The sequence below is a fragment of the Electrona antarctica genome (genome assembly GCF_951216825.1).
Source record: "Electrona antarctica genome assembly, chromosome: 10".
In the NCBI taxonomy this organism is placed as follows: domain Eukaryota; kingdom Metazoa; phylum Chordata; class Actinopteri; order Myctophiformes; family Myctophidae; genus Electrona; species Electrona antarctica.
In genome coordinates this window covers 27,550,239-27,571,649 of record NC_136791.1, presented here as the reverse complement: position 1 = coordinate 27,571,649, position 21,411 = coordinate 27,550,239, and the positions used below count along the sequence as shown (strand labels likewise).

The window sequence follows — 21,411 nt, the reverse complement described above, 5'->3', positions numbered from 1 at the left end:
TAATGGCTGTTGGTAGGGCATTCCACATTTTAGTGGTACTTGATTTAGAGTTGCAGCCTTCCTTCATTCTCCCAAGAGGGAGGAGGGGGAACTTGCTGTATACTTTCCTGACCACCTCATGACCACCGGTCCTCTAGCACCACCATGTGGCGAAATGCTTTATTTTTCCATTTTATGGTGGCTGTTACCATAATGTCTGGTACTGCCATGTTTGTTCTGTGATGCCTAGTACCATATTCCTGGTACTGCCATTCTGTGGTAGCTGGTACCATATTCCTGGTACTGCTATTCTGTGGTAGCTGCGGTACCATATTCCTGGTACTGCTATTCTGTGGTAGCTGGTACCATATCTCTGGTACTGCCATTCTGTGGTAGCTGGTACCATATTTCTGGTACTGCCATTCTGTGGTAGCTGGTACCATATTTCTGGTACTGCCATTCTGTGGTAGCTGGTATCATATTTCTGGTACTGCCATTCTGTGGTAGCTGGTAAAGTGCATTTTCCAGAAGGAAAATCTTGTGTATGAGATTTTTCTCGGGCGCAGTGGAGTAACTAAAAGTATATATTTTCCGGTGGAAAAACAATCCCTTTCTGGCCTAAAAGTGCATTGTCTACATGTGGTGGGGGGCTCTGTGTGCACTAAGCAAAGTAGGCTTTCTATAATTACACAAACCACCTTTGTTTTGGTGAGTAGGTAAAACGTCTTTTTATATTTCAGAGGAGAGGATGGTCTGCGTTTCATGCGAGGGCTAGAAGCAAAGAGTGCACGGCAGAGCCTTAATGCAACGGCAGCAAGAGCAGTAAGGCTATGGACCAGAGCTAGTGCGTGCCCTACGGTAGGGCACGCACTAACTAGGGTCAATAAAGCAATCATGGAAGGAGGTAGGGCCCCTACCTCCTTCCATGATTGCTTTATTGGCCCTGCTGCACCCACTGTCGAGGTGCGTGTAAATAGGTATGCTATCTGTTTTGTAATAATTATCACAATCTACAAAGTAACTAGTAACAAAAGTTAAATACATGTAGTGGAGTAAAAGCTCAATATTTGGTTCCGAGACTAGGCTATAGTGGAGCAGAATTAAAAGGAATACTGGAATACTGGGGGGGAGGTCGTTAGGAACTATGTCACCATTAGTTCAGTAAAGTATATATATAAAAGAGCTCAAAGGCTACATATTCAGTCAGACAACTCACCCCGAAAGTGAAGACAACTCACCCCAAAAGTGGCCGAAAGTGAAGACATCTCACCCCCGAAAGTGAAGACATCTCACCCCTGGTGAGTTGTCCGGACGTTCGGGGTGCCACCAAAAGTGGCAAAAGGGGTGAGTTGTCTTGTTACCATTAAAAGTAGGCCTATTGAAAATTGGAAATACTCAACTAAACTACAAAAATGTACTTAAATACAGCACGTAAGTAAATGTATACTTAGTTACTTTCTACCACTGGCCAGGGACCTCAAAACCAGTACCACCACTGATGATTTTCTTTCCCACGATTTAGTAACCCAGTGTCAATTATCTAATGTAATCCTGGGGCTCTAGACTCCCTCCGCCAACCCAGGGAGAGCAACGGACTGACATCATGCTTCCTTCAATGCACTTCCAACCACTGATGATGAGCCCTGCATGCGGACAAGGTTCTCACCCGGGCCGACAGTGACGAACGATATTATACGATGTCTGTCTGATGCAAAGTTCAACTCTTTAACAATGCATTGTCTGTCATCATCATTGTGCCAACAGTGATGTATCTACTAGCATGTGTGATGCTACAGTTTAGGTCAATATTTGACCTGATAAACAATCCACACCTTTACTGTTGTTGTTGGAACCGACATCCCATGGCATGCACTCACTCACTCACTCACTCACTCACTCACTCACTCACTCACTCACTCACTTCATTTCCTGAAAAGTTCATGTTTTGAGCATAGCTGATGTATGGGCATCAGCGGTCCTGGACAACCCACCTCTCTGACCGACTGGACACCGGGCCCCTGCATTCCATCCGCTGGGTTTGCACTTACTGTACACTACGCAACGATGTCACTCATTTCTAGTAATGCATTATTTAAGTGTGAACTGCTAGTAACAACATTACGGACAGACAAATAGCATTTGTAAGCACAGACAGTACCCCCCACCTAGGAAGCTCAAGGAGAAACAGGGAAATCTAATAAAGTAACCAATAAAAAACAAATATAAAATACTAAGCAACAATGCTACTGAACTAATATAAGACTAGAGCAACAACATTTTCTATACGTCAAAGCAGGAGCAGTGTATGGGAAGTGTGACCATACCGTATATGGCAATCCTTTTAAAACTTCACAGAAGCCAGTTTGAGTCTGGTCTGTAGGTCATTCCAAGACCAAGGGCCCAAAAAACACGCTGCCTTTATTTTTCTCAGCCTCAGATTTGATTGTGGGTAACAGAGCTCTGTTGCCAATACATTTTTGGGAGCTTTTAAAACAGTGTGCTTTCACAATTTACAATTTAGTCATTTATCTCTTCCAGAGTGACTTACATAATAAGCGAGAACAACAAAAGGTAATACATCAAATAGGCCCTACATAGAAATAGTCATCAAGGATCATTATGTAAGCTAAGAACCTAACATCCGTCTAACTGTAGAATAACTGTACAATGATGAAACTATGAGTATACACTATAGAGTGCTATAATCTAAATTACATAATTTAGCCTTTGCATACTGCAAAGGTCGTCAGGGCTAGGGCAAGTGCTACGGTAAGTGCTGTGGGCTAAGGTGGAGTCTGAAGAGGTGGGTTTTCAGACGATACGGCGGAAGATTGGGAGTGAGTCTGCAGTTCTGATTGATATGAGAATTGCATTAGGATATGAGTAACAGCTTTCACTCATTAGGATATGGGTGAGTAACAGTGTCTGTGAACAAAGAAGTGCTCTGGCCCTTGTCCCATTCAGGGTTACTGTTTAACCTGCAGCATCCCTATCTCACACATGCACGCACGCGCGCGCGCGCACACACACACACACACACACACACACACACACACACACACACACACACACACACACACACACACACACACACACACACACACACACACACACACACACACACACACACACACACACACACACACACACACACACACACACACACACACACACACAGTGAGAGAGAGAGAGAGATATCACGGTCGTCTGTCAGATCATAAACCACAGTTTAGGTATATTAATGTAAACTTGTCTTTATCATTATCTGACACTCGTTGTTGTGCGTTAGGAGTTAGGACAGTGGTAAACGTGTCAGACGCACACCAAAGTCCTTGTAGTGCTGCCGGCCCACGGGAGAGAACTGCAGAGGGAATCTTGAAAAAACAAGAAAGTGGAGTCGCGCACACACCAATACTAGGACGCAGCAGGTGAAGACAAATTAATCCAACGTTTCGGCGGTTAAGCCTTCATCAGGGAAATGTGTCATCATGATATGATTTTGAACAAGATGACAAGTAAGAAGATGACAGCAAAGTGACAATTAGAGGCCTGTAGAGGACAATAAAAAAGACCATTACTGCATCAAAAGTAATCAAGAATCTATTCTATAAAAACTGGTCAAACATTGGCCAAATTGTCAAATAAATGAGAGTTGCGCCTGTCACAGACATGCACAGAGCAAGTTCAGTCAGGAAACCTCAGTGCAGTCGCTGCCGGCCGTTCATTGGGCCGCCTCAGCATCACGTTCTCATTCACATGATTCATTTGATCCGATCAAACACTCACTCCATCTTCATACCGGCTATTTAAACTGGAAGGGTTTGCACTCCTCCTCCTGCTTGCTTGCTGCTGCTGATTCTGCTGCGCTGCTGTCTCACCCTCCTCCACCCCAGCTACCACCTGTCATTTTGGATCTACTGTTTAGGTACGGGGGATTCGGTGTCCCTATGGTCGGGACTGATGCGCTTCTTGATCTGAGTACCTAAAAAGCAGATCCAATTCATCGCCAAACCATAATAAATATATTACTCATTTTATATTCAATAAATAATAATATATATTCCATCCATTCTTGAGTTGTCCTGCACTGAAATACAAGAACGAGGCCCCAAAACAATTGCAGATAAATTGCCGATCTACATGCTCAAAGCGCCTTGCGACACGAGGGGTTGTGATCTTATAGTTCGAGTATTTTCACAATATTCATCTGTGGAACTGAGTCCAACAAAATGTAACGCCTCAACTCCTACAATTCCAAGTGCTTGACAGGGTGGGGGTTCCTAACCCGACTCTGCCAGATTGCGGCATAGGGGGTTCCCACTGTCTCCCAGTTCAAATATGCTTCTTTTCGGTGGTTCCCAGTTCAAATAGGATTATTTTGGGGGGGTCCCCAGTTCAAATAGGATTAATTTGGGGGGTCCCCAGTTCAAATAGGATTAATTTGGGGGTCCCCAGTTCAAATAGGATTCTTTTGGGGGGTCCCCAGTTCAAATAGGATTCTTTTGGGGGGTCCCCAGTTCAAATAGGATTATTTTGGGGGATCCCCAGTTCAAATAGGATTATTTTGGGGGGTAATGGAAGCAGCAAGGGACAGCAGCAAGGGACAGACATGCATGGTGAATTAAAATATTGATATTTGCCGGCAGTGTATTGATTATTTATCGCCGGAGGAAGTTTGCAATATCGATATTTTGGCACACCCCTGTACGGGTCATGGATCAGGCAGAGAGCCACAAAGCAACGAATCGTCACCTTCCTAAACTAATGGCCTACGTCATTTTTTTGAGGATTTTGTTTTTGGCCTATTAAAGTCACTCATGACACTGGCCACCTCTGGTAAAAACGCCATTAGCCGGCCCTAAATGAAAATGATCATGCTGATGTCGATCTCAAGAGTGTGACTTAAGGCCAAAATAGGCAATTTTGTTGGCCTATAAGTTGGAAATAAAAACGTCTGGGTTTCTGAGGCTAGCCTATAAGTGACGTGGAGAGACTAGGTGTGTTTTCACTGACCGCTGGTGAATCAACTGAACTACGTGCTACTATGACGCCACTCACCGCCACACCAGGTGTCAGAATATTAGCGGGTGCGTGGGTGCGTTGAGTTTGCAGAACGCACGCCCCGACGGAGTGACATGCAGACGTTATTGTGTGGGGAGCGGGGGCCATAAAATGACCGGATGATAAGGTCAAAGCAGGATTTAGAGTCACAGATATCCTCTTTAGTGACGCAGTAAAAACAACTACTCATTAACCACCTGATGTCCAGGCCGCTGCCCTGCCCTGCCCTGTGGGGGCAGACGCCTTTAAAAAGGGCCGTTCTGGCGGTTGGGAGTACAGAACAACTGAAGCTGACTGTCTGGACACTACCTACTGAGATACACCAGCCTACTGAACCACACCAACAACAACCACTCAGCTGACAATAGACACTACCTACTGATCTACAGCAACAACCAGCAAGCAACAAAACAACCCCAAACACCATGAAGACCAGCATGCTGTCTGCCATCACTGTCCTGTTCCTGGCTTTCACCTTCACTTCTGATGCCGTCCAGGTCCAAGTAAGTGACAATTCAATTCAATTCAATCCGTAAAGTACAAATACACTTTGATGTCAGCCCTGTATACTTACAAAGGTAATAGAGCATGCACCTCCACTCTGGCCCAGGTGCTGGACAAAAGGCAGTACATCCCAGTGATCAACGTTTCGATCACTGGGATCTTCTTCAGGAAGGATTCAAGAAGATCCGAAATGTTGAATCAATAAATCAGTGGAGCTAAGTTTTCTACCAGTGTTGCAGACTCTATTTTTTCCTCTCAGCCTTGTATACTTCCCCACTATAAAGGGAAGGACCTTAAATGCCTTGACATAGGCTACAAAGTAATCTTGAACGTTCAACTGAAGCAGGCCTACTACACATGATGTGACAGAGCAACTTTCACACTTAGTGGAGTAATATTTCACCAGGAGTATCTATACTTTGCCTCGATCAGGTACTGACTGGCTGAGTACTCTGTCAAACACGTGTCTGCCTGTGGCGGCCTTTAAGACTGTGTTCACTGAGTTTGTACCTCTCTCTCTCTCTCTCTCTCTCTCTCTCTCTCTAGGAGGGTGAATTTTCATTCTTGGTGGAGTCGGTCAGGAAGCTCCAGGCGTTGACCAATAGCGTGGCAGCGGAGCAGCGAAGCCCCCGGCTGCTGAGCCCTGGTGCATCGTGGGTCTGCGAGGACCCCGAACTCCCACTGGACTTCCTGCCTCTCTGCCAGCAGCCAGGAGCAGCCATGGCTCTGTCCAACCTAGGTCCGAATATTATAATAATAATATTATTATTATTATTATTATTATTATTATTATTATTATTATTATTATTATTATTATTATTATTATTATTTTCATCATCATCATCAAGGAGCTGCCATTGTTCTGTCCTGGTCAGATATATATGATCAATTATTCTCCTAGAGCTAGAGATCATTCTATCCATTTCTCTTTCGACAAACAAGATTTTGTTCGATTATTTAAAACTTTCAGCCAAAGCCGTTTATTTTTATTTTTTTAAATGACTGTCGATAAAAAAAAAGCTATTAAACCGATTAGTTTTATGAACTGTCATGCCTCTAAGTCTAATTCATATAAACTGTACGAGCAGCTATTTGAATAGTGAGCGTTTTGAGTGTAATTTGGGTGTTTCTTTTTATCATTCTTACAGTGATGGTCCCCATGGATGTGTGTGAGATCTGCTCCTTTGCTGCCTGCACTGGCTGTTAACATCTACCAGTAACCCACCGCACTGGCTGTTAACATCTACCACTACCTACCCCACTGCACTGGCTGTTAACATCTACCACTATACCTACCCCACTGCACTGGCTGTTAACATCTACCACTACCTACCCCACTGCACTGGCTGTTAACATCTACCACTACCTACCCCACTGCACTGGCTGTTAACATCTACCACTACCTACCCCACTGCACTGGCTGTTAACATCTACCACTACCTACCCCACTGCACTGGCTGTTAACATCTACCAGTAACCCACTTCACTGGCCGTTAACATCTACCATTAGTGGTGGAAGATGTACTTGGATTTTGAGCAGCAATACCACAATGTAGAATTACTGTTACAAGAAAAAGGCCTGTCTTCAAAACTTCAAGTCTAAAAACCTAAGTCTAAGTACTCAAATTTTACAAAACATTGTCAAACCTTTAAAAAAAACAAGTCCGATCTACATGCTCAACAAAGTCTTTAGCTTGTGGCTAAGGCTATTTTCCAATTCCAAAATATGAAACGATGCTTAAGTGGAATGTTTTGTTCTAATAATCTAAATCTTACAGACTAACAATTGCCATGGAGTAAAAAGAACAATATTTGCCTCTGAGATGTAGTGAGAGTGAAGGATAAATAAGTGTCAAAAAATGGAAATAATACTCAAGTAAAAGTACCTAATTTGTTTTTTTTACAAAAGTACACTTGCGTAAATGTACTTGGTTGCTTTCTACCACTGCCTGAATGAAATGGAAAGACATGTTTTGCCAGACTACCTTGTTGTTTTCTATTGTTATCCTAATAACTATTAGACCTAAGAGTTCATTTCTCTGTCCAGAAAGTACCTCTACATTCTAAGACAACTGTTTTCTCTACAAACTGTTACTTATTGCAGCATACTAGCCATTTATTTTCAAATCACATTTTCAGCTGCGTAATTTATATTTGGAAATAATTTTGATATTTTAAGTTATATTTCAGAGACTGTCTTGCAGATCTTTGTACACTCATTTTTTCATTTGTATTTTTGAATAAAAAAAAGCAAAGTTTAACTCAGTGTTGTGTGTGTGCATTCCAACAAGTCATGTATTTATTTTCCAACCATTACATTAATATTTATCCCTGGAAAGTTGCTTCGTCAAATTTGCACTTGAGGTAAAGTACTAATGTAGCCTATACATGCTTAATAGTACATGCTTATGCATATCTTGCATTTTTAAAAGCAGTATTTGAACTGCATACTCATTTAGAGTAGTTTGTTAATGTTTGCTGCCCTCTAGTGCTGTTCAGATAAATGACAACATGAACAAGTCCATTTTTGTTTCCCCCTTAATATATGCCTTCTTTTTCTTTTTTTTTGCTATTTATATATATTCTTTCTTTTCAACTATAGCCGATCTGCATCGACACGTTGTTAATACTAAATACTAAAATAGTAAAAACCAAAGAAAAGGCAACGAAGTTTAGGGATAAGGGGTAAGGCACCGGCCAAAATAGGGCCTGTCCTAAAATTTGACTTGACCAATAGTCACCAAAATCATCAATTTAGGATTTCACAGATTCATCACAGTATCATCTTCTATGAGGTTCAACGTAAATGATACACAACCAACGTTGAAACAGACAGACCGGCCCACCTACCACAACCCACCTGGCCTGTTCTGAACAAATCACTGCCTAGTATTATTCCTAGTCGTTGATAATCCCAGTGCAGTAACACGTTCCTTAGTGATGTTTTGGTTTCCTTGTGTTGGTTTTCTAAGGCCCTGAGCCCAAAGACCCCGCCCACTCTCTGAGTGGACTGCGTCTCTTCAAGAAAGCTACAGTCTGATAATCAGGCTACCTGTTCACAGTCACAGTGGCAGCCCAAATCCAGCCTGACTGATGCGGCCTGAACAAGGCTATGAAATGAAATGACATTTTTAGCCGTTTCAGACTGAATAAAAACAATGGGCCTCATGCGCCAACCGTTCTTAAGAAGTTCTTAAGAGGAAATGTGTTCTTAGACCCACTTAGGAAGTTTTTGAGAAGGTTTTGGGATCCCTCAATCTTTTCTTAGCTGTGATTTGTTCGTAGGTAAAAACAGAATCTACGCACACTGTGGAGCACTCTATAGGGTGCCTTTTTTGTTCTTAAATGCAATCTGAAAACATAAAGGAAAAACAGCGCCCTCTGCATGATGCTCAAAGTTTGGTCTGAGGACCTCAAGGGGTCCTTGTGGAAGTTCCAGGCAGTCCACAGCAAAATATGGAACATTTTACCACTTTAATCCCATTTTAATTTATATATAATATATATATAATAATATATAATTTATTTTTGAAAATAGCCAATCTACAAGCTCACAAACGCGTCCCATTACTGCCCATTTTGAGCTTGTAGATTTTCGAAACATTTTGATAAATAGCAGAAAATATTTTCATATGGGGGTCTGCAGAATGCATGTCAATTTTGGGGTCCTTGACATGAAAATGTTTGAGAACCACTGGTTTAGACTTTACAACCCAACCCAAACAAACGCAACATACCCACCACATAAGAAAGTTGACTATTGTGAGATAAATAATAAAATACATTCATGAATATTGAAAATATTGAAATATGAATATTTCTGTTCACTTCAGTACCTCTACAGTACTATTGATTTTTTATGTTTGGAGTCTGGTGTTCCACCATATTTAGACTTTAGTTTAGGTATTCTTGACTTCACTCAACTTTATTTCTGTGTGTGAGGTCCTGTGATTTTTGTGTGCGGCAATCACACACAGGTGTGACTGCAGGCAAGGCCATGGAGTCATGCAAAACCACACCCACCTGGGTGAACACAGGTAGGAAAGTGAATTCCCAATGCCTTATATGGGATTGGTGGGGCGGTTCCCTATGGTAATTAGGATGCTAATTAGGATATGTGGGGCGTCTACCTATGATAATTTGAATGAACTGGCACACCCCTTCAAGTTACGAGGATTTGGATTCATCATCATAAGAACATGCTTACGAACAATTCTGCCTACTTAAGAACGTTTCATGAATCTGACTGGACTTCTCTTAGGAATTCACTTAGGAAGAAATGTAAGAGGAAAAGTTAGGAACTTATTGGCGCATGAGGCCCAATGTGACTCCTCCGATTTGGATATGACTATATTGTATTGTAGTTACAGGGCCACAATGGAAACAAGTCCCCATCGGCCCTCTTGCTGTTTACATTTCAGACTAATAAAGTATTCAATCAATAAAAATAAAGGTTTTAGCCTGTGACCCAAGAGAGAAATTTGAAGTCACCCCGGGGAACCAAGCTAAAGGAAAATAGCAGATCTATAAGCTCACAGGGCTCCGATTCGTGCCGCTTTGTGAGCTTGTAGATCGGCGATTATCACTACTATAGCCTAGTATTGCATACTGCAAAGGTCGTCAGGGCTAGGGCGGTTACATGTGTTTGGTCCGACGATTCATTGATCCGATACCCCTAACCCCTAACCTAACCATAACCGCAAGCACGGGAGCAGGCGCTAGTCCGAGGTGCGGACGCATGTCGAACCAATGCTCCGTCGGACCATAGTATGCCTCCCGGCTAGGGCAAGTGCTACGGTAATTGCTGTGGGCTAAGGTGGAGTCTGAAGAGGTGGGTTTTCAGACGATACGGCGGAAGATTGGGAGTGAGTCTGCAGTTCTGATTGATATGGGAATTGCATTAGGATATGAGTAACAGCTTTCACTCATTAGGATATGGGTGAGTAACAGTGTCTGTGAACAAAGAAGTGCTCTGGCCCTTGTCCCATTCAGGGTTACTGTTTAACCTGCAGCATCCCTATCTCACACATGCACGCATGCATGCATGCATGCACGCGCGCACACACACACACACACACACACACACACACACACACACACACACACACACACACACACACACACACACACACACACACACACACACACACACACACACACACACACACACACACACACACACACACACACACACAGTCAAACCACAGTTTAGGTATATTAATGTAAACTTGTCTTTATCATTATCTGACACTCGTTGTTGTGCGTTAGGAGTTAGGACAGTGGTAAATGTGTCAGACGCACACCAAAGTCCTTGTAGCGCTGCCGGCCCACGGGAGAGAACTGCAGAGGGAATCTTGAAAAAACAAGAAAGTGGAGTCGCACACACCAATACTAGGACGCAGCAGGTGAAGACAAATTAATCCAACGTTTCGGCGGTTAAGCCTTCATCAGGGAAATGTGTCATCATGATATGATTTTGAACAAGATGACAAGTAAGAAGATGACAGCAAAGTGACAATTAGAGGCCTGTAGAGGACAATAAAAAAGACCATTACTGCATCAAAAGTAATCAAGAATCTATTCTATAAAAACTGGTCAAACATTGGCCAAATTGTCAAATAAATGAGAGTTGCGCCTGTCACAGACATGCACAGAGCAAGTTCAGTCAGGAAACCTCAGTGCAGTCGCTGCCGGCAGTTCATTGGGCCGCCTCAGCATCACGTTCTCATTCACATGATTCATTTGATCCGATCAAACACTCACTCCATCTTCATACCGGCTATTTAAACTGGAAGGGTTTGCACTCCTCCTCCTGCTTGCTTGCTGCTGCTGATTCTGCTGCGCTGCTGTCTCACCCTCCTCCACCCCAGCTACCACCTGTCATTTTGGATCTACTGTTTAGGTACGGGGGATTCGGTGTCCCTATGGTCGGGACTGATGCGCTTCTTGATCTGAGTACCTAAAAAGCAGATCCAATTCATCGCCAAACCATAATAAATATATTACTCATTTTATATTCAATAAATAATAATATATATTCCATCCATTCTTGAGTTGTCCTGCACTGAAATACAAGAACGAGGCCCCAAAACAATTGCAGATAAATTGCCGATCTACATGCTCAAAGCGCCTTGCGACACGAGGGGTTGTGATCTTATAGTTCGAGTATTTTCACAATATTCATCTGTGGAAATGAGTCCAACAAAATGTAACGCCTCAACTCCTACAATTCCAAGTGCTTGACAGGGTGGGGGTTCCTAACCCGACTCTGCCAGATTGCGGCATAGGGGGTTCCCACTGTCTCCCAGTTCAAATATGCTTATTTTCGGTGGTTCCCAGTTCAAATAAGATTATTTTGGGGGGTCCCCAGTTCAAATAGGATTAATTTGGGGGGTCCCCAGTTCAAATAGGATTAATTTGGGGGGTCCCCAGTTCAAATAGGATTCTTTTGGGGGGTCCCCGGTTCAAATAGGATTATTTTGGGGGATCCCCAGTTCAAATAGGATTATTTTGGGGGGTAATGGAAGCAGCAAGGGACAGCAGCAAGGGACAGACATGCATGGTGAATTAAAATATTGATATTTGCCGGCAGTGTATTGATTATTTATCGCCGGAGGAAGTTTGCAATATCGATATTTTGGCACACCCCTGTACGGGTCATGGATCAGGCAGAGAGCCACAAAGCAACGAATCGTCACCTTCCTAAACTAATGGCCTAAGTCATTTTTTTGAGGATTTTGTTTTTGGCCTATTAAAGTCACTCATGACACTGGCCACCTCTGGTAAAAACGCCATTAGCCGGCCCTAAATGAAAATGATCATGCTGATGTCGATCTCAAGAGTGTGACTTAAGGCCAAAATAGGCAATTTTGTTGGCCTATAAGTTGGAAATAAAAACGTCTGGGTTTCTGAGGCTAGCCTATAAGTGACGTGGAGAGACTAGGTGTGTTTTCACTGACCGCTGGTGAATCAACTGAACTACGTGCTACTATGACGCCACTCACCGCCACACCAGGTGTCAGAATATTAGCGGGTGCGTGGGTGCGTTGAGTTTGCAGAACGCACGCCCCGACGGAGTGACATGCAGACGTTATTGTGTGGGGAGCGGGGGCCATAAAATGACCGGATGATAAGGTCAAAGCAGGATTTAGAGTCACAGATATCCTCTTTAGTGACGCAGTAAAAACAACTACTCATTAACCACCTGATGTCCAGGCCGCTGCCCTGCCCTGCCCTGTGGGGGCAGACGCCTTTAAAAAGGGCCGTTCTGGCGGTTGGGAGTACAGAACAACTGAAGCTGACTGTCTGGACACTACCTACTGAGATACACCAGCCTACTGAACCACACCAACAACAACCACTCAGCTGACTATAGACACTACCTACTGATCTACAGCAACAACCAGCAAGCAACAAAACAACCCCAAACACCATGAAGACCAGCATGCTGTCTGCCATCACTGTCCTGTTCCTGGCTTTCACCTTCACTTCTGATGCCGTCCAGGTCCAAGTAAGTGACAATTCAATTCAATTCAATCCGTAAAGTACAAATACACTTTGATGTCAGCCCTGTATACTTACAAAGGTAATAGAGCATGCACCTCCACTCTGGCCCAGGTGCTGGACAAAAGGCAGTACAAGAGGAAAAAATACAGTCAACGTTTCGATCAACGTTTCGATCACTGGGATCTTCTTCAGGAAGGATTCAAGAAGATCCGAAACGTTGAATCAATAAATCAGTGGAGCTAAGTTTTCTACCAGTGTTGCAGACTCTATTTTTTCCTCTCAGCCTTGTATACTTCCCCACTATAAAGGGAAGGAACTTAAATGCCTTGACATAGGCTACAAAGTAATCTTGAACGTTCAACTGAAGCAGGCCTACTACACATGATGTGACAGAGCAACTTTCACACTTAGTGGAGTAATATTTCACCAGGAGTATCTATACTTTGCCTCGATCAGGTACTGACTGGCTGAGTACTCTGTCAAACACGTGTCTGCCTGTGGCGGCCTTTAAGACTGTGTTCACTGAGTTTGTACCTCTCTCTCTCTCTCTCTCTCTCTCTCTCTCTCTCTCTCTAGGAGGGTGAATTTTCATTCTTGGTGGAGTCGGTCAGGAAGCTCCAGGCGTTGACCAATAGCGTGGCAGCGGAGCAGCGAAGCCCCCGGCTGCTGAGCCCCGGTGCATCGTGGGTCTGCGAGGACCCCGAACTCCCACTGGACTTCCTGCCTCTCTGCCAGCAGCCAGGAGCAGCCATGGCTCTGTCCAACCTAGGTCCGAATATTATTATTATTATTAACCTTATTATTATTATTATTATTATTATTATTATTATTATTATTATTAGTATTAGTATTAGTATTAGTATTATTATTAGTATTAGTATTAGTATTAGTATTATTTTCATCATCATCATCAAGGAGCTGCCATTGTTCTGTCCTGGTCAGATATATATGATCAATTATTCTCCTAGAGCTAGAGATCATTCTATCCATTTCTCTTTCGACAAACAAGATTTTGTTCGATTATTTAAAACTTTCAGCCAAAGCCGTTTATTTTTATTTTTTTAAATGACTGTCGATAAAAAAAAAGCTATTAAACCGATTAGTTTTATGAACTGTCATGCCTCTAAGTCTAATTCATATAAACTGTACGAGCAGCTATTTGAATAGTGAGCGTTTTGAGTGTAATTTGGGTGTTTCTTTTTATCATTCTTACAGTGATGGTCCCCATGGATGTGTGTGAGATCTGCTCCTTTGCTGCCTGCACTGGCTGTTAACATCTACCAGTAACCCACCGCACTGGCTGTTAACATCTACCACTACCTACCCCACTGCACTGGCTGTTAACATCTACCACTATACCTACCCCACTGCACTGGCTGTTAACATCTACCACTACCTACCCCACTGCACTGGCTGTTAACATCTACCAGTAACCCACTGCACTGGCCGTTAACATCTACCATTAGTGGTGGAAGATGTACTTGGATTTTGAGCAGCAATACCACAATGTAGAATTACTGTTACAAGAAAAAGGCCTGTCTTCAAAACTTCAAGTCTAAAAACCTAAGTCTAAGTACTCAAATTTTACAAAACATTGTCAAACCTTTAAAAAAAACAAGTCCGATCTACATGCTCAACAAAGTCTTTAGCTTGTGGCTAAGGCTATTTTCCAATTACAAAATATGAAACGATGCTTAAGTGGAATGTTTTGTTCTAATAATCTAAATCTTACAGACTAACAATTGCCATGGAGTAAAAAGAACAATATTTGCCTCTGAGATGTAGTGAGAGTGAAGGATAAATAAGTGTCAAAAAATGGAAATAATACTCAAGTAAAAGTACCTAATTTGTTTTTTTTTACAAAAGTACACTTGCGTAAATGTACTTGGTTGCTTTCTACCACTGCCTGAATGAAATGGAAAGACATGTTTTGCCAGACTACCTTGTTGTTTTCTATTGTTATCCTAATAACTGTCCAGAAAGTACCTCTACATTCTAAGACAACTGTTTTCTCTACAAACTGTTACTTATTGCAGCATACTAGCCATTTATTTTCAAATCACATTTTCAGCTGCGTAATTTATATTTGGAAATAATTTTGATATTTTAAGTTATATTTCAGAGACTGTCTTGCAGATCTTTGTACACTCATTTTTTCATTTGTATTTTTGAATAAAAAAAAGCAAAGTTTAACTCAGTGTTGTGTGTGTGCATTCCAACAAGTCATGTATTTATTTTCCAACCATTACATTAATATTTATCCCTGGAAAGTTGCTTCGTCAAATTTGCACTTGAGGTAAAGTACTAATGTAGCCTATACATGCTTAATAGTACATGCTTATGCATATCTTGCATTTTTAAAAGCAGTATTTGAACTGCATACTCATTTAGAGTAGTTTGTTAATGTTTGCTGCCCTCTAGTGCTGTTCAGATAAATGACAACATGAACAAGTCCATTTTTGTTTCCCCCTTAATATATGCCTTCTTTTTATTTTTTTTGCTATTTATATATATTCTTTCTTTTCAACTATAGCCGATCTGCATCGACACGTTGTTAATACTAAATACTAAAATAGTAAAAACCAAAGAAAAGGCAACGAAGTTTAGGGATAAGGGGTAAGGCACCGGCCAAAATAGGGCCTGTCCTAAAATTTGACTTGACCAATAGTCACCAAAATCATCAATTTAGGATTTCACAGATTCACTTATTTTTCAAACATGTATCATCTTCTATGAGGTTCAACGTAAATGATACACAACCAACGTTGAAACAGACAGACCGGCCCACCTACCACAACCCACCTGGCCTGTTCTGAACAAATCACTGCCTAGTATTATTCCTAGTCGTTGATAATCCCAGTGCAGTAACACATTCCTTAGTGATGTTTTGGTTTCCTTGTGTTGGTTTTCTAAGGCCCTGAGCCCAAAGACCCCGCCCACTCTCTGAGTGGACTGCGTCTCTTCAAGAAAGCTACAGTCTGATAATCAGGCTACCTGTTCACAGTCACAGTGGCAGCCCAAATCCAGCCTGACTGATGCGGCCTGAACAAGGCTATGAAATGAAATGACATTTTTAGCCGTTTCAGACTGAATAAAAACAATGGGCCTCATGCGCCAACCGTTCTTAAGAAGTTCTTAAGAGGAAATTTGTTCTTAGACCCACTTACGAAGTTTTTAAGAAGGTTTTGGAATCCCTCAATCTTTTCTTAGCTGTGATTTGTTCGTAGGTAAGAACAGAATCTACGCACACTGTGGAGCACTCTTAGGGTGCCTTTTTCGTTCTTAAGTGCAATCTGAAAACATAAAGGAAAAACAGCGCCATCTGCATGATGCTCAAAGTTTGGTCTGAGGACCTCAAGGGGTCCTTGAGGAAGTTCCAGGCAGTCTACAGCAAAATATGGAACATTTACCACTTTAATCCCATTTTATACTTTGAAAATAGCCAATCTACAAGCTCACAAACGCGTCCCATTACTGCCCATTTTGATCTTGTAGATCGGCTATTTTCGAAACATTTTGATAAATCTTCAAAACATTTCCCTAGCAGAAAATATTTTCATATGGGGGTCTGCAGAATGCATGTCAATTTGGGGGTCCTTGACATGAAAATGTTTGAGAACCACTGGTTTAGAGTTCACAACCCAACCCAACGCACCATACCCACCACATAACCCCCACCCCATGCACCCACCATCACCCCCCCCCCCCCCCCCCAAGTTGACTATTGTGAGATAAATAATGAAATACATTCATGATTATTGAAAATATTGAAATTCTGTTTACTTCAGTACCTCCACAGTATTATTGGAGTCTGGTGTTCCACCATATTTAGACTTTAGTTTAGGTATTCTTGACTTCACTCAACTTTATTTCTATGTGTGAGGTCCTGTGATTTCTGTGTGCTGCAATCACACACAGGTGTGACTGCAGGCAAGGCCATGGAGTCATGCAAAACCACACCCACCTGGGTGAACACAGGTAGAAAAGTGAATTCCCAATGCCTTATATGGGATTGGTGGGGCGGTTCCCTATGGTAATTAGGATGTTAATTAGGATATGTGGGGCGTCTACCTATGATTATTTGAATGAACTGGCACACCCCTTCAAGTTACGAGGATTTGGATTCATCATCATAAGAACATGCTTACGAACAATTCTGCCTACTTAAGAACGTTTCATGAATCTGACTGGACTTCTCTTAGGAATTCACTTAGGAAGAAATGTAAGAGGAAAAGTTAGGAACTTATTGGCGCATGAGGCCCAATGGGCCTCATGCGCCAACCGTTCTTAAGAAGTTCTTAAGAGGAAATGTGTTCTTAGACCCACTTAGGAAGTTTTTGAGAAGGTTTTGGGATCCCTCAATCTTTTCTTAGCTGTGATTTGTTCGTAGGTAAAAACAGAATCTACGCACACTGTGGAGCACTCTTAGGGTTCCTTTTTCGTTCTTAAATGCAATCTGAAAACATAAAGGAAAAACAGCGCCCTCTGCATGATGCTCAAAGTTTGGTCTGAGGACCTCAAGGGGTCCTTGTAGAAGTTCCAGGCAGTCCACAGCAAAATATGGAACATTTTACCACTTTAATCCCATTTTAATTTATATATAATATATATATAATAATATATAATTTATTTTTGAAAATAGCCAATCTACAAGCTCACAAACGCGTCCGATTACTGCCCATTTTGAGCTTGTAGATTTTCGAAACATTTTGATAAATAGCAGAAAATATTTTCATATGGGGGTCTGCAGAATGCATGTCAATTTTGGGGTCCTTGACATGAAAATGTTTGAGAACCACTGGTTTAGAGTTTACAACCCAACCCAAACAAACGCAACATACCCACCACATAAGAAAGTTGACTATTGTGAGATAAATAATAAAATACATTCATGAATATTGAAAATATTGAAATATGAATATTTCTGTTCACTTCAGTACCTCTACAGTACTATTGATTTTTAATGTTTGGAGTCTGGTGTTCCACCATATTTAGACTAGTTTAGGTATTCTTGACTTCACTCAACTTTATTTCTGTGTGTGAGGTCCTGTGATTTTTGTGTGCGGCAATCACACACAGGTGTGACTGCAGGCAAGGCCATGGAGTCATGCAAAACCACACCCACCTGGGTGAACACAGGTAGGAAAGTGAATTCCCAATGCCTTATATGGGATTGGTGGGGCGGTTCCCTATGGTAATTAGGATGCTAATTAGGATATGTGGGGCGTCTACCTATGATAATTTGAATGAACTGGCACACCCCTTCAAGTTACGAGGATTTGGATTCATCATCATAAGAACATGCTTACGAACAATTCTGCCTACGTAAGAACGTTTCAGGAATCTGACTGGACTTCTCTTAGGAATTCACTTAGGAAGAAATGTAAGAGGAAAAGTTAGGAACTTATTGGCGCATGAGGCCCAATGGGCCTCATGCGCCAACCGTTCTTAAAGTTCTTAAGAGGAAATTTGTTCTTAGACCCACTTAGGAAGTTTTTAAGAAGGTTTTGGGATCCCTCAATCTTTTCTTAGCTGTGATTTGTTCGTAGGTAAGAACAGAATCTACGCACACTGTGGAGCACTCTTAGGGTTCTTTTTTCGTTCTTAAATGCAATCTGAAAACATAAAGGAAAAACAGCGCTATCTGCATGATGCTCAAAGTTTGGTCTGAGGACCTCAAGGGGTCCTTGAGGAAGTTCCAGGCAGTCCACAGCAAAATATGGAACATTTTACCACTTTAATCCCCACCACATAACCCCCCACCCACCATCACCCCCCCCCCCCCCCCCCCCCCCAAGTTGACTATTGTGAGATAAATAATAAAATAGCAGGAAAATAGCAGATCTATAAGCTCACAGGGCTCCGATTCATGCCGCTTTGTGAGCTTGTAGATCGGCGATTATCACTACTATAGCCTAGTATTGCATACTGCAAAGGTCGTCAGGGCTAGGGCAAGTGCTACGGTAATTGCTGTGGGCTAAGGTGGAGTCTGAAGAGGTGGGTTTTCAGACGATACGGCGGAAGATTGGGAGTGAGTCTGCAGTTCTGATTGATATGGGAATTGCATTAGGATATGAGTAACAGCTTTCACTCATTAGGATATGGGTGAGTAACAGTGTCTGTGAACAAAGAAGTGCTCTGGCCCTTGTCCCATTCAGGGTTACTGTTTAACCTGCAGCATCCCTATCTCACACATGCACGCATGCATGCATGCATGCACGCGCGTACACACACACACACACACACACACACACACACACACACACACACACACACACACACACACACACACACACACACACACACACACACACACACACACACACACACACACACACACACACAGAGTCAAACCACAGTTTAGGTATATTAATGTAAACTTGTCTTTATCATTATCTGACACTCGTTGTTGTGCGTTAGGAGTTAGGACAGTGGTAAATGTGTCAGACGCACACCAAAGTCCTTGTAGCGCTGCCGGCCCACGGGAGAGAACTGCAGAGGGAATCTTGAAAAAACAAGAAAGTGGAGTCGCACACACCAATACTAGGACGCAGCAGGTGAAGACAAATTAATCCAACGTTTCGGCGGTTAAGCCTTCATCAGGGAAATGTGTCATCATGATATGATTTTGAACAAGATGACAAGTAAGAAGATTACAGCAAAGTGACAATTAGAGGCCTGTAGAGGACAATAAAAAAGACCATTACTGCATCAAAAGTAATCAAGAATCTATTCTATAAAAACTGGTCAAACATTGGCCAAATTGTCAAATAAATGAGAGTTGCGCCTGTCACAGACATGCACAGAGTTCAGTCAGGAAACCTCAGTGCAGTCGCTGCCGGCCGTTCATTGGGCCGCCTCAGCATCACGTTCTCATTCACATGATTCATTTGATCAAACACTCACTCCATCTTCATACCGGCTATTTAAACTGGAAGGGTTTGCACTCCTCCTCCTGCTTGCTTGCTGCTGCTGATTCTGCTGCGCTGCTGTCTCACCCTCCTCCACCCCAGCTACCACCTGTCGTTTTGGATCTACTGTTTAGGTACGGGGGATTCGGTGTCCCTATGGTTGGGACTGATGCGCTTCTTGATCTGAGTACCTAAAAAGCAGATCCAATTCATCGCCAAACCATAATAAATATATATTACTCATTTTATATTCAATAAATAATAATATATATTCCATCCATTCTTGAGTTGTCCTGCACTGAAATACAAGAACGAGGCCCCAAAACAATTGCAGATAAATTGCCAATCTACATGCTCAAAGCGCCTTGCGACACGAGGGGTTGTGAGCTTATAGTTCGAGTATTTTCACAATATTCATCTGTGGAACTGAGTCCAACAAAATGTAACGCCTCAACTCCTACAATTCCAAGTGCTTGACAGGGTGGGGGTTCCTTCCTAACCCGACTCTGCCAGATTGCGGCATAGGGGGTTCCCACTGTCTCCCAGTTCAAATATGCTTCTTTTGGGTGGTTCCCAGTTCAAATAGGATTATTTTGGGGTGTTCCCAGTTCAAATAGGATAAATTTGGGGGGTCCCCAGTTAAAATAGGATAAATTTGGGGGTCCCCAGTTCAAATAGGATTATTTTGGGGGGTCCCCAGTTCAAATAGGATTATTTTGGGGGATCCCCAGTTCAAATAGGATTATTTTGGGGGGTAATGGCCTGAAAGGGTTTCAACCACTGCATTAGGAAGCAGCAAGGGACAGCAGCAAGGGACAGACATGCATGGTGAATTATTAAAATATTGATATTTGCCGGCAGTGTATTGATTATTTATCGCCGGAGGAAGTTTGCAATATCGATATTTTGGCACACCCCTGTACGGGTCATGGATCAGGCAGAGAGCCACTAAGCAACGAATCGTCACCTTCTTAAACTAATGGCCTAAGTCATTTTTTTGAGGATTTTGTTTTTGGCCTATTAAAGTCACTCATGACACTGGCCACTTCTGGTAAAAACGCCATTAGCCGGCCCTAAATGAAAATGATCATGCTGATGTCGGCCATTTAAGTAAAATGGCCTATCTCAAGAGTGTGACTTAAGGCCAAAATAGGCAATTTTGTTGGCCTATAAGTTCCCTGGAAATAAAAACGTCTGGGTTTCTGAGGCTAGCCTATAAGTGACGTGGAGAGACTAGGCGTGTTTTCACTGACCGCTGGTGAATCAACTGAACTACGTGCTACTATGACGCCACTCACCGCCACACCAGGTGTCAGAATATTAGCGGGTGCGTGGGTGCGTTGGGTTTGCAGAACGCACGCCCCGACAGAGTGACATGCAGACGTTATTGTGTGGGGAGCGGGGGCCATAAAATGACCGGATGATAAGGTCAAAGCAGGATTTATAGAGT

The 21,411-nt window shown here is 42.5% G+C and overlaps 2 protein-coding genes and 1 long non-coding RNA gene across 3 annotated transcripts; 2 read left to right on the top strand and 1 right to left on the bottom strand.

Moving 5' to 3' along the window:
• The first annotated feature begins 5,372 nt into the window (after window positions 1-5,372).
• Window positions 5,373-6,911, top strand: LOC306930701 (guanylin-like). The gene is made up of 3 exons (XM_079511796.1): window positions 5,373-5,543; window positions 6,091-6,283; window positions 6,693-6,911. The coding sequence occupies exons 1-3, from the start codon at window positions 5,466-5,468 to the stop codon at window positions 6,749-6,751; spliced, it is 330 nt and encodes a 109-aa protein (XP_079367922.1). The 5' UTR covers window positions 5,373-5,465; the 3' UTR covers window positions 6,752-6,911.
• Window positions 6,694-7,026, bottom strand: LOC306930702. The gene is made up of 3 exons (XR_013790923.1): window positions 6,985-7,026; window positions 6,802-6,873; window positions 6,694-6,731 (listed from the first exon to the last, which is right to left on the bottom strand). It is a non-coding gene; the product is annotated as an uncharacterized lncRNA (long non-coding RNA).
• A 5,884-nt stretch (window positions 7,027-12,910) lies between these two features.
• On the top strand, window positions 12,911-15,243 carry LOC306931059 (guanylin-like). The gene is made up of 3 exons (XM_079512236.1): window positions 12,911-13,054; window positions 13,627-13,819; window positions 14,266-15,243. Exons 1-3 carry the CDS (start codon window positions 12,977-12,979, stop codon window positions 14,322-14,324), a joined length of 330 nt encoding a protein of 109 aa, XP_079368362.1. The 5' UTR covers window positions 12,911-12,976; the 3' UTR covers window positions 14,325-15,243.
• Window positions 15,244-21,411: the final 6,168 nt, after the last annotated feature.

Excerpts from the sequence above, each read along its gene's own strand:
- LOC306931059 (XM_079512236.1), top strand. The coding sequence starts at position 12,977 with ATGAAGACCAGCATGCTGTCTGCCATCACTGTCCTGTTCCTGGCTTTC. Across the intron at positions 13,055-13,626 it reads CTGATGCCGTCCAGGTCCAA|GAGGGTGAATTTTCATTCTT; the intron begins GTAAGTGACAAT and ends CTCTCTCTCTAG. Across the intron at positions 13,820-14,265 it reads CATGGCTCTGTCCAACCTAG|TGATGGTCCCCATGGATGTG; the intron begins GTCCGAATATTA and ends TCATTCTTACAG.
- LOC306930701 (XM_079511796.1), top strand. The coding sequence starts at position 5,466 with ATGAAGACCAGCATGCTGTCTGCCATCACTGTCCTGTTCCTGGCTTTC. Across the intron at positions 5,544-6,090 it reads CTGATGCCGTCCAGGTCCAA|GAGGGTGAATTTTCATTCTT; the intron begins GTAAGTGACAAT and ends CTCTCTCTCTAG. Across the intron at positions 6,284-6,692 it reads CATGGCTCTGTCCAACCTAG|TGATGGTCCCCATGGATGTG; the intron begins GTCCGAATATTA and ends TCATTCTTACAG.